This window comes from Eutrigla gurnardus, assembly GCF_963514095.1.
Source record: "Eutrigla gurnardus genome assembly, chromosome: 4".
NCBI classification, from domain to species: Eukaryota; Metazoa; Chordata; class Actinopteri; order Perciformes; family Triglidae; genus Eutrigla; species Eutrigla gurnardus.
In genome coordinates, this window is record NC_139918.1 from 23,299,827 (window position 1) to 23,325,335 (window position 25,509).

Sequence of the window (25,509 nt, forward strand, 5' to 3'; positions counted from 1 at the left end):
TACCAATAAGCAAATAATGCAATAGCCACAGCATTTGAATAATTCATAAATTGAGTGATTAAAAATTGTTTTTATTTTTTATTGTGTTATTGTTTTTATTGTGTTTATTACATACTACTTACTTCTTCTACCTTTGCTTAATAGCTATGAGTTTTTTTATTATTATTTTGTAATCTATTTTTGGAGTCGATCAATAAAAAATAAAAGCATGCAGATGTGCATGGGCCTGATATCAGTAATGTGTTCATTAGGAGTTACCTTTCTTCTTTAGTTAAAAATAAACATTTATTTAACAAATAGGTGGCTTTTCATGCCATAGCATCTAAATGCATGTGTTACAATATTTCACAGAACACAAACTGACTCAACACAGTTTCTTTCCCATTTTATTGTGATCCATAGGCATTTGGTAATCTCATTAAGGCACAATGAGCCAGATTACAAACTACTACTCAGTCCTCAAGTATTATATGAATTGGAAAAGGTCAATCATACAACAATAACAACTGATTATGAAAATTATACACATGTAACATATTTGGTTGTATTTGGCATAATGACAAAATCATCATATGATGGCTACATTACAAAAAATAATGTACATATTGTTAACGTGTGTCTCATACTGTATACAGCTCATACTGGAAGTCTAAAGTCTAAGAAATACTGTCCTTCATAAAACAGCAGCACTGCTCACACTGAGCATCTATTCTGAAAAAGAAAAAAAGACGTAGATATTTCATATTGTAGAAAGGTGAGAGTTCATTTCTATTCTCTAGTCTGAGTTTGCAGTAATTTGCTGATCATTATCTTCCTGGGACCTTATTTCTAATCCCAGTTCAGAATATTTAACAGTATAAAAATAGTTTGACTTTATGAACAAGATAATCCTCTGATATAGATTTTTTTGGTAAGAGTAAAGAATGAGAAGGCAGCCGAGAAATACGACACTATGATATTCAATCCCAACCAACAATGTATCTTGAAATTATTTACAGATACACATGTACAACATGGGGCTGACTTAGGAGAACCTAAAAAAAACAACCCCCACATTCTCGTGTTTCCTTCGGTACAGATAATAAAATCAATACAAAAGTGGGCTGGGTCTGTGCACGCTCTGTCTTTTGCACTACACCACACAAGACCAGTCCAGGTGTCAGTGATGCTTGACCAAGCTGGCATTATCAGAGTCCTCTAGTCATCTAGAGCTCCTCCTCATGTCCTTCATCCTCCTCCTCCTCCTCCTCCTCCTCCTCCTCCTCCTCCTCCTCCTCCTCACATTCAGCCTCTTCAGGCTTCTCTCAGAGACAGTCACACTGTCTTCGATGGATGCTATAAAACTGGAACTATCACTGTGAAGAGAACAACAAACATGACACACGTGCTGTTTTTACAGCCTGCAATATCTATCTATCTATCTATCTATCTATCTATCTATCTATCTATCTATCTATCTATCTATCTATCTATCTATCTATCTATCTATCTATCTATCTATCTATCTATCTATTATCCATCCATCCACTGACCGTCAGAGGCGCGTTCACAGATGAAACCGATGCGGTCAGTGCAGTAGAAATCATTCCAGTTTGCATTATGGATAAGTCCAGCACAGTCTTCTCCGTCTTCGTGGCCGTGGGTCCAGTTATCCGGCTGGCCAGGCTTCCACTTCCTAATGGCAACAACATGAACCACATGTATTACATGTCAAGTTGAAGCAGCACACAAGGTGTCTGTTAGTCACATGCAAAGAGGCCTGTTGTTTTTGGAACCAGGAATCGCTAAAGCACTTGAATTACATCTGTTTAATTGCACATTCAGCTTTTTTTGTTGTTGTAAAAAACAATCTGGCAGGTTTACTCACTTGAAGACAGGTAAGGTTCCATCGACCCATTTCCAGACATTTTCCTCCTCCCGGTCGGTAAGCCCCAGCCAGAAATAGCCTTTTCCTGCAATCGTATTTCTCACAAATTGCTAGAGATAGAAGAGCAAAAGATATTCGACAGGATAATTAGTTCACAGAAAAAACAGGGCTGGGCTTTTAAGATTAGCTTCGTTTCATTCTTTAATGTCAGTGGATGTATTAAAGCAAATATACAGATCTAGTTTAACGTACCTGTTCCTCGTTGTCGTTGATGATGAGCATTAGAGATGACATGTTAGTACAAAACTGGTTGGACTCGTCAAAGTTCAGCCTCTGAGGACCAGAGGAGAAGTAATAGCAGCTGTCTCCAAACCTTCTGAACTCAGGTGGGCAACCTGGAATCAATCATTCACAGAATATCTCAGATAATATATGGTATGTTGTATCAGAATTTAAAAAAATAGAATGTGCCACAAATCTATTTTCTAGCTTTATGTAAGCATTTAACGCACCAGGCGCTGCAGCAGTGGTGACAGGGGGCTGGAACTGATGGGACACGGAGCCTTGTGGTTCGTCTCCTGGTTTGGGGAGTTGGGTTGGTTTGGGAGGCTGGGGTTGTTTGGGAGGTTGGGTTGGTTTGGGAGGTTGGGGTGGTTTGGGGGTTTCAGGGACCTTAGTGGGTGGAGTGGGCTTAAGCGGCTTTGAAAGTGGAGGTGCAGCCGCAGGTATCCCTGGTAGCCCTGGAGGACCAGGTGGACCGATGGGCCCAACAGCACCACGAGGTCCCTCAAGCCCAGCAGGTCCCGCTGCTCCTCTGGGTCCCTGTGGCCCTTGTGGTCCTGGCAACCCTGACAGTCCATCCCTACCAGCAATCCCTGCAGCCCCAGGTTCCCCCTTATCACCAGGGTTTCCTGGTCGACCTCCAGACCCTCTCGATCCTTTAGCCCCTGGAAGACCCCGAGCCCCGGCTGCACCCTTTGGACCTGTCCCACCTGAAGGCCCAGCAGCGCCCTTCTCTCCTTTAGGTCCCACCAACCCTGGCATCCCTTTGTCCCCTTTATCGCCCTTCTGTCCTGACTGGCCCACTGGCCCCTGGGGACCCTTATCCCCCCTGGGGCCCCTTGGACCTGGTGGACCTGAAACATAATAACAGCAGATGATTGTGTCAGAATATACTGAGGTCTTAACATGTCACAGAACATCACACAGAATTCAATTAAACCAACACGTCATCTTAGGATCTGAACCCCCTTTAAGGTTCATTCACTACTCTCACCCTGCAGGATGGTGAAGTTGGTGATGAGCTGCGAGTGCTTGCTGTCCACCAGCTTCATCTCCTCCATCACCACAGACAGGTTGCTGACCTCGCCGTCCACCCTGGCCGCCAGCTCGTCTTGCTGTGCGCGCAGCTCTTTGCCGTCCGCCGCCGCCTCCGTCACGCTGCTGTTCAGCCCCGCCAACAGGTCCGTGTGTCGCATCACCGTCTCGGCGCAGGACCTCAGGCCGTTCAGGTCGGAGCTGATGGCCCCCAGGAGCTGCGCGGTGAAGCTCACGTTCCCGGTCACGCGGTCCATGTCGTTCTCGTGTCTGTCCAGCCGCGACTCCATCTCGTCGAACTTAGACGAGGTGGCGTTATCGTGGTCCCTCTGCTGGTCCATCAGCTCATGCAGGCTCTGGCCGTGCTCCTCATTGAGAGCGGAGGTGTTCTGGATCTGGCTGGCCAATGTGCTGAGCTGAGCCCCCAAGTCATCCAGAGCTTCTCCGTTGGAACGGGCCAGGGCTGAATTATTGGCCGCCAAAACCTGCAGGTTCTGGACCTTTTCCTTTAGCCAGTCTGAGTCTGCTCGGGTCTGTCTGGCCGTCTGCTGCAGACCCTGATAGTCATTTTTCAGTTTCTGCACCGCCTGGCCTGCGTCCTCCACCGTCTTCTGCAGCGTGCTGAGCAGATTACGCTGCTGGGACTGGGTGATGTTTAGTGCACTGATACTGACCTGGGTCTGGCTCTGGACTTTGACCTGGCCCTGTATGTCTGACTGGAGTCGTGCGGTGTCCGTCTGAAGGCCGTCAATCATGCCACTGTAGGAGGCCAAGGTCCGGTTGACCCCGCGCAGCGAGGCCTCGTTGCTCTGCATGAAACTCTGCAGGGAGTCGTGGCCGTTCTGCATGTCGTCTCCCGTGACCTGGAGCTCATCCAGCACGTCCCTGTTTCTGGTTGCCCTGAGAGCAATATCATTCAGCTGGTTCTGTAACGCCTCCAGGTCCGACTTGAAAGTCTTAATGTCACTTGTGGCGTTAACTGACTTCTCTCCGGCCTGATCATCTGAAAATGTGGCACAAAAATATCTACGTTACTGGAATAAAAAAACAACCATATGGTCAAGAGTCACCACAACCCTTATTTGACATCTAGTCTGATGTTTAGGAGACCTACCTAGTTTCTTTAAGTCAGTTTCGACAGCATTGATCTTGCCTCCGTAATTCTGCATGCCCTCTGTGACATTGTCCATCCTCTGGACCACTGACAACAGAGGAAAGAGAAGGTGTTTATAGACATGAGCAGGAGATACACTTGCAGGGAAGGATGGGTGAAATACAGCAATGTGCAAACACAGTATTATGATTTGTTTGCTAGTTGTGACAGAAGGAGCCTGTCAATCATCTTTGTGTTCCTGCACTGAACTTTTTTGTACTTATTTGTTTTTAACTGCTGTGTCAAAGTTAAACTTTACTTATTTGTATTTATGTATATTACTACACTGTTTTCATGTTTTTATTGTCTTTATTTCACGCTTGCTTTGGTGTCGTAAACATATCAGACTCAGAATCAGTATGTTTTCACATACAAGGAATTTGCCTTGGGCTTCAGTGCGCATGATTTTTACAAAGAATAAGCAATAAATATGTTTCTCATGCCAATAAAACCCCCTTTTGAATGTAATTATATGATGATATAACACGTTCTGCTGTTTAATGAGTGCATCTACTTCTCAAGGAGTGATTTTACATGTTATTGCTACCTTTACTGCAGTTAAACATCTGAATCCTTCTTGCACCACTCACAGATGAATCTCATCAATTCTTAATGTGGGTTTCCTGAGCCGAGCTGATTGTGAACAGCAGAGGGAGCTGCTATCTTCACTTCTCTCCAGCGAATAACTGGAAACCACTTCTGCACTCAGGATGTTGAACCGTTTCCTTGATTTATATTGTAACCGAGCAACTGTTGATCTGCACAAATCTCAATTTTCGGAGTACATTCACAAATTCCACTTCACGAGTATAAACAATGTCAAACACATGATGAATACCACACGACTAAACTCTGACTCTGGTTACACTTTCTCTCTCTCTCTCTCTCTCTCTCTCTCTCTCTCTCTCTCTCTCTCCTCACATCTGCAACAAGAGTCCATCTCGTCTCCTCTCTCCCGTTGTTTTTCTGTCTGCATGTGGGCCTAAAAACTGGAAAACATCCGTAGCTTTCGCTGTTATCATTCCAGAATTGACAAAAACACGAAACAATAACACACACTTGGGACAAACAAAAACACTTGAAACTCAGTTTCAAAGAGCTGTTGCTCGACCCCCCCTCTCGTCCTCTTCCCCTCCAAAGTGCTAATGTCTTTATCTTTTATGAGCAGTGAGAAATTAACTGTATTTATTGCCCATAACATTCATTCAGGATATTGCTACGGCACTGAGACCTGACCTTGATTAGTGACACAGGTCTCCCCCACAGTCCTGTGTGCAAAAGCATTCTTACGTTATATAAGGCTGCTAATTTGAGTGAGCTGCCTATTGTGAAGATGTGAGCCATACTTAGGCAGTTACACAACGTGAGGCCCAGCAGATTAATGTCGATCAGTGCTGCAGGAGCTTCGTGTCCCAGAAGAGAAGACCAGGAGACAAGTTGATCAGTGCAGAATTTCACTAATTATATCTGCTGTCGGACTTCTGTATGAGCTGAATAAACTGTCCCTCACTCGTTTCCTTGCAAACTATTTTGGACACTTGCAGCCATTTGTGAGTCAACCTGTGGTTCACAAGACAACAAATTGCTACCAAGCCATAAAATCTCCTCTGGGTTGTTAAGCCGGGGTAGTCGCTGCATGGTCATCTGGTAGACATTAGAGCCGAACCACCAGAATCACATGGGCTTCACGCAAACACAACCAATGCTGGAAAACCTCAAAACAATACCGACAGCGTGTAAAGGGCACCGCTCTGATTTGGATCTGAACATGTAGACCCTATTGATTTAATCTCACTGAATGATTGCAGTTTCAACCTGGAATTATGTTCCTGGAATTCCACTATTTCTATTTCTATTGAACGCCACCGCACGGTTTCAATCAGACAACAACAACGGATCACAGAAAGGACAATGTTGCACAACAGTTGTGTTTCCAGTCCGAAGCTCTGGCCATCCTCGAAAGATATCAATTCAGTGGAAAGTAAACAATGTGTTCTGTCAAGGGAGTGTCTTCAAGTGGTAAATCTTAGGCTGAACTCTGTGACTAGGTTGGACATCCCCCCCCCCCCCCCCCCCCCCCCATTCTGTTGCAGTGATATGGCCCTTTGACCTTCATCGAACCTCAGAGAAAAAGAGAAAGACAAATCCCATGAGATAACTGAGATAACTAGACCAATTGTTGCGGCAGCTCTTGAGGCTGTACTTAGGCAAGTCATGCTTTGAGCTAAATGCTAACATCAGCATGCTAAAAAAGCTTGGCAATGGCAATGTTAACAGAATGATATTTCACAATAAATGTTCCCCAATCATAGCATGTCAGCAGGTAGGTTGTTTTTTAAAATCCTTAAAACAAAGTATTGTGAAAAAGTTATAGGATTTTGACCCAATGAAGGTCCAAGATGTCGGGGCAATCGGGGGTCATAAGAATTGAAGATTGGTACAAAATTAGATATCTAATTCTTCACGTCTTTTTTAAGACCCTTTGAATACTAAAGAAATGTAATTGTGAAAGTGACTCTAGAGTCTTCTTTGGGTAATTCTGTGTTGAATGTGAGACTAAATGTAGTCAGATTTGTGTCATGTGACCACAGGCTTCAAATCTGCACTAAAGAGTTCAAGGTTTGCAGCAGGAACATGTAAAACGGATCAAGTATGGTTCAAGAAGTGATTTATGTGTTCTGGCTTACCTTTGTATCCGAGGACGGCCACCGCGATGGTGAGCAGGGCACAGAGCACGTACAGCAGTGCTATAGCTGCCCTCAGTGCCCAGTCATTTTTACACTTCGTGCACTCCGTGCCCTCTTGGATTCCTGCAACATACAAGAGAACGTGCGTCACAAACAAGCGTACAGTATGCAGTCGGCCCGCTTCATCCGAGTAACCGATGACAACGGTGAGAAGCAGCAACTGGAACGGGGAGTAAATAAAAACACACCAAACCTTTTCATTCAAACATGAAATCACATGGGATATCTTTTTTTCTTCTTCATTTCATGACTAAGTTTAGTAGGCTACTGCGTGTCTGAAGCGGGACACACTGTGCCTTTCTTGAGCCAAGTAACAATTGAAAACATTTGCTCTTGTGAATGAGTAGACTGAGTATGAAACTTAAAAAAAAAAATGCTGCACATGTGTTCGCCACACGATGAAGTTCCACTTTCTGTGTCATTCCTCGCTGCCAGCCAACCCCATAAACCAGAGAGCAGTGAGATCTTTGGTCATTCGTGTCACATATGTTCACTATAACACCCAAAAAACACCATGTGATACAATGCTAAACATTATACTATAGGCAGGATGTTGACTTGACTTCATTAGAACTGACCATGTCGCCTCTGGCAAGCAGAATGTGACGGCAGCTGGTGTTCACATATTCACAGGCAATAAAGACCCAAACATTACATTTGATAATAGAGAAACCTGTAACACTTTATCAGGCAAGATGATTATAAAAAGAAAGATAGAAGAAAGAAGTTAAAATACTTGTATACTACATCAAACTTGCCTTAAAGGGACAGTGTGTAGGATTTGGTGTCATCTAGCGGTGTGGTTGCAGATTGCAACCAGCTGAATAAACCCTTCGTCTGAAGTGAAGGTTGGTGACCATGTGCATCATTTTACCGTTTCACATTTCAAATTCAAAACATGCCCCTTGGCATTTTGGGTAGGTCAGTTGTTTCCACTGGGGGAAGCTACAAATATTCCCCAGCCGGACTGACATCTCCGTATGACTTCAGAGTGCCTCTGTCCCTTTAAGTCATGTCACCCGCGATGGGACTGCATGCGTAGCCACAAGAGGCTCCGTCCTTCCCAGTCAGGGGTGGGCCGGGACCACCACAGAGGGGTACTGGGGGGTTTGGCCCCTCGGCTTTGGGCCCACACATCTGTGAAAACATCACATCTGACCACCTCAAAGGGGCCCGGCCTCGGACTCAGACATAGATATGCAGGCCACAGTTGTCCTTATGTGTGCTGAGAGCCTCATGTTGGGAACCAGTGAGGAGAGCTCCATCAGACCCCCTCCGCCGGTCCTGACCACATGCTGCTTTAAGGACAACATCACACCATGTAAACAAGCAGCCGACCGTCTGCAGGTTCTGGGTCAAGAGCGAAGAGGGGCTGGTATTTCAGTGTTCATTACAGTTTGAACATGGTGGCAGTATCTGTCTGTGTCCCTCATGCTTTCAGGGTCACTGCATTTCAAATACTTTCTCACAGTCAAAACTCCTTCACCCAGGCCTTTTGCAATTCGGCATGCTTGAATAATTAACTACTAACACGCATGAACAGAGTCTTAGAGGTACAATGCGTATCTGTATGTCAGATTGGGTGCATACATTTTAAAAGCAGCCTTATGGTGACCTTGACATGACCAGTTCTGTCATCAGTTTACAATCCAAGACGCTCTTGATTCTGCAGCATCGATTTTAAAAAACCTTTCTTTGTGAATCTGAGATTGTCGTCTTTTAAGGCAGAAAGTTGCAACAGACGGAGAAGGCCTAACCAACGGGGTATTTTACAAACCCATAGTGTGGGGGCAGCAACGGAAAATGCTCCTTTGGATTCTGACTCGGAAGCTATTTGGTCATCAAGGGGAAACGTTTGTGCATCGTGGTTTAAATCATAGCCAAACATGAAAGTGCTTCAACTGTCAGGACTTAGACTGTCAGAGTTCCTTGAGCACCAACACCACACACTGTGCTGTAGAAGCTGCCATGTTCTCACAGCAACGATGCTTCCACTAAACCAACATGGAAATGTATTCTGGGCAGAGAAGCCAGTAAAGCTCTTTCCGGGTCCACAACTTTTTCCAACTGCTTGTCACTGGAGTGTTTTCTGTCCTTCGCTAAGGGATTTTGCCTAAGCAACACTTCTTAGAGCGATGTAGCACATCCGAGGCAGCTGCAGTATTCTGATGAAAGAATCCAGAAAGAAAACAAAAATACGAGTTTCTATATTTTTCATACTAGATGTAGTTTTTTGATGGCTTGCTTTGACATAATTACATCCACAGAGGATGTTGAGGTACATTAATGTAATAATCATGGTAAAGTATAGTAAACATTTCTGAGACTGAACTCTCACCATCTACAGAAACGTTTGACAAGTGTCAAAACCATTTTTAGACAAGAGAATCTTATTTGCTAGTTCTGCTTAGTCATCTTACTCATGCATGTTTGTATCCAAGAGGCCATCCAGACGTCTTGCCGTCTACACATAAAGCACCACAGTGCATAAACATGCTGACACATACATGTCATGAGCTGACTGAAAACACACGGCTAAACTAAATGGCCCGGTGCAGAACAGGGGGGGGGGAGACGGCTGATGAGAGTTAAGAAGCTGGACTGCAGCCATGACGTCCCAATCAACAACCTGGAATCCGGCCAGATTATTCCCGAGAGGTACATTAATGCCAGAAAGGCCTAGAAACAGCAGAGGTAACACGAAGAATATATTCTGCATCTTACATATTATTGTTGTCAAATGAGAACCATGTAGCTCCAGTTTCTTTTTATATTCATGTGATCATTCATGGGGCTGAGCTCATAGACCAAGACAAATAAATTGGCCTATCCACGGGCATTTATCTCCAAACTCCTTTTTTGCGATGCTTCCAATGTGGCTCTTGGGATGACATTGTCCAATGGATTAGATAACAATTAAACAAGCCCAAGACATTCATCCACAGCATGAACCAACACGTTCTCCTTCCCAGCTCCCCACTGGCAATTTCTCAAACCCTCCGTGGATTAGCAAACAAGCTAAGCAAGTGTAGCTTGTTTGAAAAAAACAAAAAAAACATTGCCCCGGCTCTATTTTTGCAAAATTTCGCCACCTGCTGCATCTCCAACCTTTTCATTGGATAAAAGCAATGCTGACAGTAACTGACAGTGAATCAAGAGTGAAAGTGTGTGACATTGTATAAACCTGGGTCAAGGTGAATTATAATGGCTTTGGTGATCCCATAACATTTAGCCATCAGGTCAAGGATTGAATTTGTCCAATATTTTGCATTATGCGAAGCTATGCAAAACTAATTACACTCCCATAGGCTGGACTTTGTATTTAGTCCTCGGACATATTAGCATACAGGCTAAACTAAGACTAACATGGTAAACATAACACCCAGACTTCTGAAAGTTGTCGTTGAGGGCATGTTATCATGCTGATGTTAGGCATTTAACTCAAAGGACCTGCACGTTGTTAATTAGCTCCCTGTTGTGAAGAAGCAGAGAAACGGCGACAACGTGAAAGGAGACGGAGAGCGATCGGGCCAGTCCAGTGTGGTGTCTGTAAAACAGCTGTATTTCATTTGGACTCTGAGTCAAAGAGAAAAAAAAATCTCAACACTTATTCCCTTATTCCATGTACCTGCCATTAGACTGGCCTGCACGCTCCGTCTGACTCCTGGCTGGCTGTGGAAACTTCCACGGCACCACAAAGGAAGCTTGTACAGCCTGGAGCATTTTTGTGTGAAGGCCCTTTGTGTCGAGTGTTAATACTATGTTATATACAGTAACTGGGTGGCTACCACAGCCGGATGTGGTCACACGGAGAGGCCGGCGTGCCTCTATCCTCCACCTGGATGGAGTCCGGCGGATTACAATGCTGCCAAGTGCTGCACTTTCGACTCACATATCCAGAGGGAGCGCACATGTTTTTCTTTTAAGCGGTTACGCTACTATGTGGTCCGCAAATGTACAAACTGTCAAAACTACATCTCACTGTGGCTCAAGTTGCAGTTTGAGATTTCTTGTGATCAGCCTTACTGAAACAATCTGGTTTAAACGTTGCTTCAACAAACCAAAGCCGACACAAGTAGACACATATATTTATATGAAAACAAACCACAGTGGATCACGACTTTCAGAGACAGAACAACAATAATGCCCTTTTCACTCTTACTTTCTTTACTCCAGCTCCACTTGACTTACAAGAAATGTGTTGGTGGTCAGGCATGAGATTTCCCATGGAGACGCCCATTGAAACATATCTCATGCAGACGTGCACGGCATCCATTTAAAAATCTCCTGCCATGCTATTCTGACAGGCTTCGAGCTGAATGCTAACAGCGTGCTAGCATTCTCCCAATCACAATGGTAGCATGCTAGTGTTGAACATGCGTTCCCCCTCTTAGTTTAGCGTGTTAGCAGGTTTGCTAACAACCAGAAACTACACGGCAATCCAACTAAAAGTTGTTGCGCTAGTTCAGCCTGGATCAAAGTGCACCGATGTTTTAGCAGCTTGGGTTTGAAGAACTGAGAGTGGTGACTTCTGTCTTCTGTCTCAAGACAACATTGAACCTTTAACTGAGCTAACAAGGTGCACCGGGGTCGTGGTGGACCCCTCTGGCCCTCATAGCTGCCCCAGTATTAACAGTCGCCAACTGGAATGTTAACAAGTAAACACTCTCCAACCGGGGAAGTCACCACTGAGACAAATTACTAAGACATTAGGGTCCTTGAATTGCTGAGCTAGCCTGGTCCATGTTTTTTTCACTCCCTGCTAACAGGTTTATGACACTTTAAATTAGGCCTCGGCCTTCTAGAACATCTGGACCTTGTTACAACGGAGCCGAATCAAAGGACGCATGCTAACATACCTCCCTTCATGCCAACCATCATAACAATAAGGGGCTACTTTTTACTTCTTTTTTTGTATCTTTGCCCTATGACGGCTATTTTGGGTTTATAAGAAACTTTCTCCGTTGTACTCATGTTGACTAAAAGACAAATCAGGGGTTTACAGCCGCCAAAGATCTGTATGTTGGGTTGTTTAAAGAAAAATAACATGGATTGTTGTATGTCTGAGAAGGATGAGGCGCACACAAAACACACATTGCCTCGAGCTGACGAGGCTGAACAGTTTCCTTTGAAGGCCACAGACAATGACATAAACACCATACTGGGATATACAGCCCACGATGGTCTCTGGGAAGCATCCTCTTAAGCACGCTATCATCCCTCTGGACTCTGCAGACCTGTAAAAACATACTTAGGGACTGTACAGAACTGATGAGGGGGAAGAGGGAGTCTGCTGCTGGAGGGAAGGTAACCGAGCTTTTTGGGAGAGCGAGGCAGGATCACATGGATTCTTTCTTTCTGAGATTTATTATGAAAGTAGTAAATAGTTACACCACAGAGGTTGCTTTCATTTTGATATTTAACGCTGTGCTTTTTGTCAGAGCTGTCTGGATGAAATGTCAACTATGTGACTCAGGCATCATGTAACTGATTTGAGAAACAGTCAGATATCTGAGTTCATAAACAGTGGAATCTTAGGTGTTTCACTCATTTGGCAAAAGTAATAACTATTTGCTTTGCAGCTTTTTATTCAAAATAGAAAGCTGGGAAGGTCTTGTGTTTTTTTTGTTGTTGTTTTTTTTTACAAAATATTCCTTTTTACAAAATGATGTACAAGATTCAACCACCCCATTTTAATACAGCCACTTCAAATAGTTTCCTTTTGGTGAAAATTGCAGTGTTTTTGAATCTGCAACAATTTGATGTGACATTTTAGAACATTTTATTATTTCTTTTTGATAAAAGATGACATGTTTATTTACCACTCCAAAGCCACTGCAAACTTGCCTCTCACCACCTGCTCTTTATGCCAGCTATAAACCTTCAAAGAGGATGTTTTCTCACAACGTATAATAATGTATAATTGTAAGAACCCTGGTATGCTAATGGACAGTTGGAAACATTTGGAAATAATGAACAATGGTATATCACTATAAAGAGCACCCCTCAGTGGAAGAGAGCTCACCGTTGAGAAGTTTATGGTGCATCTCTTGTTCGCTGAGCAGGCTGCTGTTTTCCAAAGTGCTAAAAGGTCCACACGGAGTCTAATTGGCAGAGAAAACAGTTAGATGGCCTATAAAGCAGGGATTCAGATCCAATGAAGCAGTGAACGCAGAGCCGATTAGATCAGGTTCTGCCGCCCCATCTGTACTTGGTTAGAAGAAGACTGTGACGAATCGGTCCCACATCGTGGTCTCAAGAGACAGACTTTAAAGCGTGCAAAGTCTGCCTCATAAACAAAGCCGGGCCACTGTTTTAGGGACAGTTTTCAGGGAGGGATTGGATTTCAAAAAAAGGTATTTGTCTTCCAGTCAGCAGTTTCCACAGAGGACCAACATCCAGGTTCACCGTGTGTCTCCTGGTCTCATTGGGAATGGTGAGATTTGGAGTGACATCTGCAACCACAAGTTCCAGCCGTGTGGTGAAGCTCCACCGTGAGCTGGCAAGCAGAGATGGTGTTTTTTTTCTTCATCTAAATCAGAATGAATATTCCCAGGGAAAGCTGTAAAACGCTACTCAAATAGCACCTGCATATACACTATTAAAAAGGAATGTTTCTGAAGCAGGCACCTAAACTAACACACTTAGGAAGAATTAATGGTAAGCTATATTTTAACTCAAAAATGAAACTTATCTCATCACTTGTCATTCGAAATAATGATGATGCATCTTGACGGTTGTACCAGTTTTATTTTACATGCCTGTGTTGTAAAACTGGGCCCGAACCAACTATGCGTTTAATCAGTTTTGAGCTGAGAAGACACCACTCGACATAAATACATCGCGGTTCTACCAAACGTGGTCTCGGATTCTCGGCCCAACCTGAACATATTATTACACAAGGGAGTGCAATCCAAGTCCAACTGTGTTGTCAAATCCAGCTTCTTTCTCTAAAGAGAACAGTGAGCCCAAGTTTCTAAAAGAGTTGATTTATAGTATGCGCAGCACTTTGCATGACAACGTTTTCACCCCCATCTGGAACATTACATTTCCATACTAAAATCCAGGACATTAACAGCAAGGAAATGCGCTCCTTTAAAACAGACTTTTAAATTGCCATCACTCACATCCATGAATTTAGAAAAACATGGAAGCCATAAACTAACTTTATTGGCCTGAGAGGAGAACCAGAGACCCCCTGGCTCCTCCTGCTCATGTTCCAGCGTTGGCATGTTGAAATGAGGTCATTTCAAGTAAAACGGCACCATGTGAACCTCGGTGAGAGAGGAGGGGGTTGATCCCCACCGTCAGGAGCATCCATTCTCTAGTCTTCCACGTAGAACTTGTGCGATACGTGTTCATCTGCTCTCACAATGCATAGATTATCATTACTTGACTGGTATTTCACTTGAAAGTGACAGTTGAAAACCAGGACATTTTAGTGTATTATAGATATTTTGGGACTTGGGACACCAAACTTAAATCCGGGACAATCCCAGACAAACCGGGACATCTGGTCATCATAACTTGAAAAGTTGAATTAGCACTACGTTATCCTCAGACAGCGGGTCTATGGCTAATTGGCTAGAACTAAAATGGATCACAGACAAAAGGTAAAAATGTCAATTAGCTTACGCTACAAATATGGAACTGTGCCAGTAGTTGTTGCTATAGCAACCAAAAAGAACTGCCGGTGGATGAATATTCATATATTTTGTATTGGTTTTTGAAAACAAGCCCATTAAAGTCATAATGTCCCCCAGATGACTAATTATCTTAGATCCAGCCTGTCATTTGCTGCAATGGCTGATCAGGTTTTTGCTCAAGAACCCACAAAGCACCTCTCTAATGTCAGCTTCATCCAAGCATGTGAGTGATTTTTATTTTATTATTATAAAAGAGGCCACACGGGACAGGTCCTGGCCACTTCAATAATAATAAAAAAGGCCACATTAGATATGAAACCCTTTCCATCACTGGTTAAAGTCATTCACAGGTTTAGGCAAAGTGCACACGGCGGTCTAGCAGAGCAAGAACTTACAGGATGTTGTATTTTTGGACTGAAACCTCCATGTAGCAATGTGCTGTGTGTGTATTTCTCAAAACCCAGTTTTTTTTTTTGTCTAACTTATTTTCCTTTTGCCAGGAAAAACGGGCAGCACCACTGTTCATGAAGTGTGGATTATATAAGTGATCAATATCAAATCAGTCTATAATTGTAACCATGTTAGTCTGGAGAAGGATTTCGACTTCTAATCACAGAGAAATATATGTCAACTAAAAATCTGAGGAATCAATTCCTAATCTCTCCCTCACCGCAACAACATGAACACAAATAAACCCAGACACTTGATGTCATGTGGCTTCAGCCTATATCATCATTACACACATGTGAACCCCAAAACCGCTGCTTGGGTGCCAGGTTGAACACTCAACCCCGTGGGCCATCTGTTGCAGTTGGGGGGTTTTTGTGGTCACACCTGCTGGGTGGCCCGCCGCTGAAGCACTTAAGATACTGAATCAGCAACACTCATCGCCCGAGTCTGTGCTGCACTCCATCCCATCACTGCACACCACTTTCAGGCTTCATCGCCCAGCGGAGAGCCAATACAACCGCACAGCGTGGACCAGGACGTTGACCACAGACGGGAGGGGTGTGGGGGGTCGGACTGCCAACTCAGGCCACCGTAGCTGCATTGTGGTCCATGTTAAAAATGTTGTAATCTATTATCTTTTTTTTTTTTTTTTCTTTCTTTCTTTCAAAAAAAACAGATGTTACGGGGACACTGTTTCCGGGAAGACGTTCTGCTGCTGTATTTGTTTAGAGCTTTAATCTCTTTGGACTGAAGTAGTGTCACTAATCTCCAAATCTGGCCAAACAGCAAAAACCACGTGCATGATTACACCTCAAGAAGAGAGCAAATCTGTTTGGATGCAACACTACTGTACTAATACACGCACACACAAACACAAACACACACACACACACACACACATACACACACAAAAACACACACACACACACACACACACACACACACAAACACACACACACACACACACACACACACACACACACACACACACACACACACACACACACACACACACACACGCCTGCCTTGTAACGGTCATCTGAAAGCAAGAGAGCAAAAAAAACGAGAGCAAAAAAGAAAGAAAAACGACATTGCTGGCTTCTTTGCACGCAGACATTTTTCAGTATCTCCAAATATATAAGTACTAAAGCATAAACAAGTGCGGGGGCCAACGTAATCACAGCCAGAGCAACAAACGCAGCACCGGCCGGTCCGAGAGTCGGACGAGTGAGCAGCTCGACTCACAGCACAAAGACAAACACACATTTCTCAATCTGGCTTTCTGCTGTTTCTCCAGAGAGGGGAAGCAGCGAGGTTGATGTTGGCCCTCTCCGGAGCCAAGCTGAGGCATGTGCAGGACTTCTACGGCATGTCTGAGGCTCCTTGACACTTACAATATGTGTGTGTGTGTGTGTGTGTGTGTGTGTGTGTGTGTGTGTGTGTGTGTGTGTGTGTGTGTGTGTGTGTGTGTTCTCTTGTGATTGAGCCAAAACCTGCAGGGAAAGGAGATCTTAACAAACAGTCATTAAATGAAAGAAGACACCCCATCAGATGGCCGAGGTGTTCCTCAGGGACACGTAGCAAGAGGTGGCGTGAAGGAGTTTGACGAGGTGGTTAGGACCGACTTCGGTCAAAACAACCGCGGCTTTATACAAAAAACAGTTTACTGACAAAAGCTTTGCTGCGACTCCAGAGCGGTCATGTTTGAGATGTGAAATCCTTTCTCACTGACACATTGAGTTAACACAGTAGCGACTCCTCCTCTAATGTCTGCAGAACCATGTCTGGCTGCGAGTGTCTAATAAGCGCCTGCTGTGAAGATAAGATGGAAGTAAAGGCAGGTGGAGCTCCAAGCTTGATACCAGTAGTTCAGACTGGTCTACATACAATCTGTATATAAAAGTCGTCCATATGAGTCAGTCTTAATATTTGCATACCGGATCCCTCCCTCCGCCACCGTCTAGTATTTAGCTTTATGTGCATTTTTTTACGTTTTTCCTCAATGTGTGTGTGTTAATGTGGCTCAAGGTCAGAAACTAAGACTTGTTTATGGCTTCCTCTCTCCTTCCTGCCTCATGGACAAACCAAAAGTATGGTTAGGGTTGAAAACAAACTAACATCAATGCAACAGAGCTCTATAACGTTGGTCTCCAAAAACTCAAAAGGCACTCAGCTGTGAGACACAGGGACGTCTAGACAGGTTCCACGTTACCACCATCGCGTTTTAATTATCTCGAGAACTCAAAATGTAGAAAAGCTGATCGTTGAGTCCAACAATGATATAACGTCATGACATACCCCGTTATCATGTGAGAAACTACATTTCCATTCAGAGTAAACGAAAGTAAATTACTTCCTGTATTGGTGCCCAACGATCAATCATTCATTCGTAGGGAGAGGAAAATAAATTGTTATCCTGCTCTTCTACAACTAAGGATGAAGAAAAAAATACCATTTTCCATCTGAAATACTTTATTTTCCAGTCTATCTCCTGATCAGTCCCAGTCTCACATGCAGTCCCAGACATGAAGACATGCTGACTTGCACTAAGCCTCCGCTGTGGGAACACATTCCTCTACACACGGGTACGATTCATATCGCCGTCTGCATTCGAGTCATTATCAGCCGTGTTAAGCCGGGTGTTCAGCAGAGAGCTGCTCTTGAGGAGCCTACAGGGGTTTGCCCAGCTGACCTGTGGCTGACCTTTGCCCCCCCCCCCCCTCACACTCCCAGCAGAAACCCTCATGGCAGGCTTCACGCCGGCCCCTGCCAGGACACAGTGATTTGTGGCGTGTCCGGGATGCATTCCCGCCCGCCTGTCATTGGTCAATCCGGGATTGACCCACCATCCTTCTGACCAGTAACAGACGGCTCCTGCAGATCTGGGATCAGATCAACACCAAGTCAGCCAAGCGGCGCTCTGTTTTGTTTCACCGTGTCTCTCTTTGTACCCCGATGTTAACGTCTTTTCCTTTGTAATCCTTTCCTCCCTCCCTCCCTCCCTCCCTCTCTCTCCTTCAACGAGTCACTCCGCTCTTATTGAAAACACGAGCCGGTAATCTTTCATTAGGGCGGCAGAACACAAACTGCATGCATGCGTGCCCTGGAGGGGGCTGTAAGGAGCGGGCAGGCATTCCCAAAACATTCTTTTCTGGTAATAAAGTCTCCCGTAAATTAAAACCACTTGTTCCCAAAAATAGGTCGAGTGAGGAATGCGACTCCTCGGCAGAAAATAAACTGTTGACAAATGTTTCCCCCTTGACTTGGAAAAAATAAAGCATATTAATGAAGGCAGAATCTGTGACCGGGCACCGGGGGGGAAACTAAGCCAGAGACAGAAGTTGTAAAATATAGCGATAAATATATATATATTTTTTTTGTGAAATTATCACCGCTTGAGGTTTTACTCTTTTTCCACCCCCCCGATCCCCCGACACAATGCTGACACAGCGCAGCCCAAGCATAGACCCCCGAGGGCCCTCAATGCCGACTCCCTCTCACGCCGACTCTATAGGTTTGGATTGAATAAACTTCCAGTATGGATACAGGAAGCGGCTCAGCAACTTCTCGGGTTTGGACGCACTCTCGTCGGGATAATAGACCTCTTGTGGAAACCAGATGTCAAAATGAGTCGAGGACCTCATTCCTCACGAGAAGCACAGAACAGATTCCTCCGCCAGCACACAAGTATGTGGAAGAAACAGACGGATGACGTGTGGAAGGGGTTCAGATTCAAATGTAGTACTTATACTACTCCTGCTGAGAGTGGGAGGAGTCTGTGAGGTAAATATGGATCTGAGGCAAGGAGGTGATTAGCGTAGCTTAGCATTATGACTGGAAGCAAGCTAGCATGACTCCCTCCAAAGTTTAAATCTGCACACGGAAAAATGTTTAAAAAAAAAAAAAAGACAATTTGTAGTTTTATGGGAAACTCCTTATTTTGTTGTCACTGCAGAGACAACAGGCTAGCTGTTACTCTCTGCTCCCAGTCTTTATGCTAAGCTAGGCTAATTGTCACATTACGTGGTTAGCTGAGAGCTTCCTGTGAAGGTTTGGGCGGGTTAGAAGCCTGCAGACATGCCAGTACGTGATACTCCACAGATACATTTTTGAGGAGTGTGTCCCTTTAACCTTTGCTCCGGTACAGATGCTTGGTGGCCAGAGGTCAAGCAGCGAGAGTAAGCAGTACAGATGTTGTGAATTTATATATACGTTCAGTAAATCACACGTATTCCTCGTGGAGGCCAGAAAATCCAAACTCTCCGCCTGCTTTAAAGCGAGTGGATTCACTGAGGGGGTTACGCAGTAAGACGTGCGCTCATGTATATAAATCTATCGCGATGACACCCGATGCGGCCTCCTACTGCACCCGTACGACCGCCGAGTGTCTGGATGACAAACACCAGAGGGAACGCTGCTGTGACACATTTAACCCTTAAGTGTTGGAGGAACCTGATCTCCGTTACACGAGAGAACGTTACCAGGAGATACGAACACATCACATTACAGTTACTTACGGAGAAAGACTACAAATACCAGCAGCAAATAGGCGTGTCTAGGAACAGAGGGACACAAATAGGAAAACTGATTTGAAGGTTTTGCATCTTGTACCACATTATAATGCATCATAACAACCTCGCCCCCCCAAATCTCCAGAGACAGAAACATCTGGCTGACAAGGTGAAACAAATACCTGCAGCTTTCATATGAAGCACCTTCAGGCGTATGATTGATTTTCTTGAATAACAATTGGTGCCAACACCAAACCAGTTTAATATGTCTGGTTTTCAAAAGTAGATTTTGCTGAACTTGAACACGAGACCGTGTCAGGAGATCCGCTTGAACTCAAGGAATCTGTTAATGTAACATTTCTTGAGTGCGCTTCACTCGGCTGGAGGAGGTGCCGACATCTGGCCAACGGGTATCATTTTGTGAGATTATGAACCTGTCTGGAAAATGTGGATCGGAGAACCAGATACACTCGAATAAAAGGAAATCAGTAATAAACCATTTCCAAGTCTGATTTTCTTGGTTTCAGACCAAAGTTATTAAGTGCAGTTTTGTGCCGAGTGAAGCAAAAGTGCGCCGAGATGCTGATAAGGTTGCGAAGCGAGGCGGCCGGTCAGGAACACCCAGGATGCTGCGGTTTCCCTTCCCATCTACCCCGCCGCTCTTATAACTTCAAATGAAAGGAGCCGCCAAAAATAAGTTTGTTTCTGGGAAAACGAGCCGTGGCCTCCTTTTAACCTTGTGGATGATTGCAGTCAAGCGTAATACAGTATTTAAAGAAAATATTCTCCATGCAACCGTTTGGAGGGTTGACATGGCTGATGTGCCCTGAGGGGGTGTGAAACAGCGAAGGTGGGCCTTTAAGTTCACAGCTGGAGGTCAAGAAGTCACCTGATACTCACCAAACCTCTTATAACCGAAGGACTGCACCTCCTCCTCATCAGCAAAGTCGTCTGGAGAGAGAACACAGAAACGAAAGGATTCATTAGAGATATGAGCCATAATGCTTTTATAACATTAAAAACCAAGACTGGGACACGACGTCATATTGTATCTACACATCTGCTGTAAAATATTTAAAGCTTCAGGTCAATCTTAACTCAGATTAATAAAATAATACATAAATGGGCTTCATGTGTCCATACTTCAATGTGTATGTTTATGACAAGTAAAATCCAGTCAGCCTCATACAGCGTATCCCACGCCATAAAGAATCAATATAATCACGCCACCTTGGAGGATGCAAAACCAGATACAAGGTCTGAAATGTCTTGAAATATCGTTAAATTGGCATCTGTTTCTAACACACCGAGGAAGCTCAACGCAATAAACACGTAGTTAACACGCAACGTCGTGAATTTTATCAAAAACACAACATTTTTTAGTCAGATTCAGGAAAAAAACATAATTGGGCTTGAAATAAGTTGATGAACCAAGTAGACAGAAGTACAGAAAACACGTTGGACGCTAAATTATGCCGGGGGCGGGGGCCGGGGGCCGGGGGCGTGATGAAGTGCCAGTGTTTGGCGCCCCGGGAACGCCGGCTGCCTCATTTTATCTCGACCTCCAGACGCCGGAGCAAACATAAAGCACGCCAAGGGCGAAGGACTTTCAACTACACTGAGACACAAAAACATCCACTCACAAACTCTCCCCCAGACCTCTCGTGTTCTTCGCCAGTTTTATGTAAACTCTGCAAACTTTTTCTGCTGAGGAAGGCTGTGAAACTTCTTATATGACCTCAATGATATGGGACAAACCACTGAAGCATTCTTCTTGCCGGTGGGAGAGTACTCCGGCAACTTCAAAGCTTTCTTTTTTTTGTCATCAATCGTGGCCAAGGAAAATACAGAAACACCACATGTCCCAAATATCTTCAAAAATAGAGACATCTTCATCTAATACCAAAAGCAGTGAGGTGTAGCGATGTGCGGACAATGGCTGCTGATCAAAGAGGTGCATGATGGGTCCTCGGAGTGAAAACAGGTGAAAGAAAAGCCCCGACGTCACGTGACAGAAGGCAGAGCGGCTCAAGAGGTGACGGGAACAATCAGAAACAGTTGGAAATCATCTGAAAACATCTTAATGGAGGAATCTGCCTTTCACAATCAACCCTCGGTTTCCTGTTTGTGTTGCCGAGCAACGTGTTTGTGTCCCATTACAACGCTGATGTTACCGCAAGTATGTTTTGGCTTTTCAAGAGCCATTCGGGGAATCTGAGTTCATCGCATGAAAAACAGATTATGGAGTCAAACTCCGTGTCATTGTGGGGTGAATGTTGGTGCGTGGGGCCATTTTTTAAAAAATTTTTTTAGAAGGATTGCTCAATAGTGCAGGGTTAGATTCCAGTGAGCACTGATTTGGTGATTCTGCAGGTTTAAAATGTGTCTAGGAATTAAAACTGGGCTGGTTGAAAGGTGGACGGTGTCAGACAGCATTTTAATGATATTATGCAGATAGCACCTGCTACACATTAGAATATTGTTATTATTTATTGTATTATTATTGTTATAATAAAACCAGAACTCTCACTTTCTGCTGTTTTAACCATATTTTTGGCTTGCAAATCACTGGGATCGATAACGCAGTACACTATATTTGTATGAAAATGACCATAGATGACTATTCTTTCCAGCTTCCTGTAACATAGTGCGTCTCTGTAGTGGCTATTAGTCTAAATCACACCAGATTAACATCAGAAGGCCACTGATGGACCACAGGAATAAACTGTATGTAAGTCCAATATTCAGCCATTAACACTTCACAGCAACAACAAGGACTTTCACCCACATCTCATGGTCTTCATCAGTGGGTGTATTTATTTGTATTATTTATCATTATTATATGTATTTATTTGTATTATTTATCATTATTATTATTGTGTTTTTATAGTATTGTAGTAGTAGTACTCTCATTGCAATCAGCAGCAGCAACAGGAAGACGGGGGCGGGACTCGTGTAGCTGGCTGACCTATCACGTGCCTTTGTGTGCGGGTGAAAATGACGTGCACGACGTGAATTCCTTCATCCAAAACATCAGGTCACCGCATGAGAATCACATCTGGACAAAGTCAAAAATAACCCCTCATTTAAATTCACGAGTTGTTGCCCGGCGACCACCATGGCTCACGCGCACTTGTGGCTCCGTTTCATCCACTGTAATGTGTTGAAAGGCAGCAAATCACTGGATTACGGGACACCGGGTGGCGGGTGAGCGTGCGTGCGCGAGCGCGCGCGGGTAGTAATAGCTTACCAAAATAAAAGCGGCTCGTGCACGTGAGTCAAGCCTGACTCAGTGTTTCCTTCAGATGTTGTTTTTTTGTTTTGTATTCCTTTAAACCGAACTTTGCAAACAAGTCTTCAAACGCAACGTGAAAAAATTAAGTCAAATATGAGAATATATTTCAGATTTCAGAAGCTACACTAATGATGTTGTTTTTGTTTTGTTGGGGGGGGGGGGGGGGGGGGTTGTGAATAGTTCAGTTAGACAAGGTCGGTGTTTGATGTGCAGCAGCAGCCAGATGCACAACAATCCGGAGCAGAGTCCCCTAACTGGAACCAGATGTGAGACGCGGGTCGGAGCCCACGCATTCCTCACGTCTCGCACCGAAAAAGCAGCAGAACAAAGTGACAAAGAAAGTATCGAACGAGCACAAATAAAGAGCCGCAGATCAATGAAGCCGCGGCGCGTGCGCGCGTGGAGGAAGCTCCTACCTTTCATGGTGCCTTACGGGACTCTACCGTCGCGAAGCTGCCGAGTCGACTCACATCCACAGCATCGCAATGGCATGCGCCCAAAAGTTCCCTTTGAGCGCACGGCTCTTCTGCGAGTCTCCCCCGGTATAGTCTCTCCGCAGGATCTCAGGGGTCCATCCGTGTCTCCGCGCGCCGGGGACGGTCTCCAGGTAACTGCGGGGTCACACAGATGCTGCAGCAGAAAGAGTAATTCACCTTTCTTTTTTTTTGTGCAAGGAGGGAATGCAAGTAGGAGTAAGAAGAGCGCACGAGGAGAAAAGGTGTCTTCTTGTGTATCTGGTGGTGGTCTGGGTGGAGAGATGCTGAGGTGACGGTGCGTCCTCGTCCAGCGCTGCGCTCTGCTGGTTCCCAGCCGGAGGAACCCAAACTTGGAGGAATCCAAACGTGAGAGGAAGTGGTGCTGCTCGGGGAAACCACGTGCTCCCACATCTAAGCCCACCGTCTGCAACCCCTGATTGCTCTGCGCGTGTGTGTGTGTGTGTGTGTGTGTGTGTGTGTGTGTGTGTGTGTGTGTGTGTGTGTGTGTGTGTGTGTGTGTGTGTGTGTGATTTACGCTGATTAGCAGCAGTAAGTGTTTGGAGTTTGGGGGAACAGGTTGTACTGGAGCAACATTTGGCGTTGTGGATGTCAAAATAAAAGCATAAATAAAAGCCCTTGTGTTCTGATACACCTTGTAAAAAAAATCAAACAAACAAAACAACAACAAAACCCTTTGGATTAAAGATGAGATCCTGGGCCACCCACCTCTATTTCTGACAAAACGTGGTAGTTTATATGGAAATGTGTCTAATTTAAGTCCACATTTACATACATGATCATCTTAATAATAACAGAATGAAAATGTATTTCCCAGCACAACATTGTGCAGCATCTAATTCTGTTAGTGAAGAAGCTCTGCATCGGTTGTTTTGTCTGTGGAGGCAGCAACATGAGGAATGTGTTTGTTGCCTGTTTACACATCCAGCAGACAGGAAGTAACATCATCATCGCGCTTCTGGCCCCAAATGAATAGAAGTCTAATATTCACTCTTTTTCCAAACCGACTCCTGAGAAACATCTGTCTCTTTAGCTGCTAAACGTCCCACTATGTTCACCAGCTAGTGGTTGTTTGGTCCGGGGCCCGTCAGTACAGTTTATTCCATCTGAAAACAGATGCCAGAGTGGTGGAACTGAGGCTTTCCATTACTTATAGTGCTTTGATCTACCGTCAATATATAAAAAAGATGAATTATTACAGCTTTACATCATACGAATGAACCAGCACAGTTATCACAGATTACACAAAATCCAAAAGTGCATATTTTCTAACATCTGCTGTTGAAGTTATCTCTAGGAGAATAACTGTTTCTGATTGGACACTTGCTTATTATTTTTTATTTATTACTGAGGAAATATCTGCTCCAGATTCCCCTTTGAAGTTTTTACTGTTGAACGAGCGTCAATAAACATCATTAACACAAACTGGGCACAGCTCTCAGACGTTAACGGTTTCATCCGTTACCTCGGGCCTCCGTGAAGCAGTTGATCCCCAGCACCTGTTTATCTCTTCAGTCCAGGAGTCGGTTCGACGCCGCTGCACCCTGAAGTCCATAAATATCTCTCAGAAACTCAAACAGTGCAACAAAAAACCCTGAATTTGTCCTTAAGTTCACTTTTTGTTGTTGTCGTTGTGATTCACATGTATTCCTATTGCGTGCACGTCGACCCCGCAGCCTTTTTTCATTGTCAAACCGTTTAAGGCTTAAACGGGGGGAACGTGGGAAGAGGGTTCCTCCCCCGCGGTGTTATAGGAACCAGGTGTGGAAGGTGTCAGGCTGAGCTGGAGCGATGGCTGTTTCTGATTACTATCCAGCGACGACCCTATTTTCTGGGTCACAGCATGCGAAGAGGGCACATTTGTTTGAGGTAGATGGGGCACCAGTGAAGAGATGGGAACAGAGGAACCCTTTCACCCCGAGTCCCTCACATACCAGGAGTGGAGATGCTGAGAGGAATGTTTCCTTCTACTAAAAAAAAAAAAAGACTCTGGATTCACTTCTGGGAGCAAATCTAAGAATAGCTGGTG

At 44.4% G+C, this 25,509-nt stretch overlaps 1 protein-coding gene across 2 annotated transcripts; it reads right to left on the reverse strand.

Moving 5' to 3' along the window:
- Positions 1–370: 370 nt before the first annotated feature.
- colec12 (collectin sub-family member 12) lies at positions 371–23,891 on the reverse strand. 2 transcript variants are annotated; one of them, XR_014597072.1, is made up of 11 exons: positions 23,403–23,891; positions 20,592–20,642; positions 7,025–7,147; positions 4,299–4,385; positions 3,144–4,187; positions 2,380–3,003; positions 2,120–2,262; positions 1,868–1,977; positions 1,533–1,675; positions 1,267–1,355; positions 371–1,230 (listed from the first exon to the last, which is right to left on the reverse strand). XR_014597072.1 is itself a non-coding variant. In XM_084008416.1 (10 exons), the coding sequence occupies exons 1-10, from the start codon at positions 23,407–23,409 to the stop codon at positions 1,336–1,338; spliced, it is 2,352 nt and encodes a 783-aa protein (XP_083864542.1). In that variant the 5' UTR covers positions 23,410–23,891; the 3' UTR covers positions 371–1,335. The 2 variants fall into 2 exon arrangements, 1 of the variants encoding a protein (XP_083864542.1); XM_084008416.1 differs by having other exon boundaries at positions 371–1,355.
- Between the last annotated feature and the right edge of the window lie 1,618 nt (positions 23,892–25,509).

Coding starts and splice junctions, on each gene's coding strand:
- colec12 (XM_084008416.1), bottom strand. Junction 3,004..3,143: donor CAACTTCACCATCCTGCAGG/GTGAGAGTAGTG, acceptor ATTATGTTTCAG/GTCCACCAGGTCCAAGGGGC. Junction 1,356..1,532: donor CTGTGAACGCGCCTCTGACG/GTCAGTGGATGG, acceptor TTCTCTTCACAG/TGATAGTTCCAGTTTTATAG.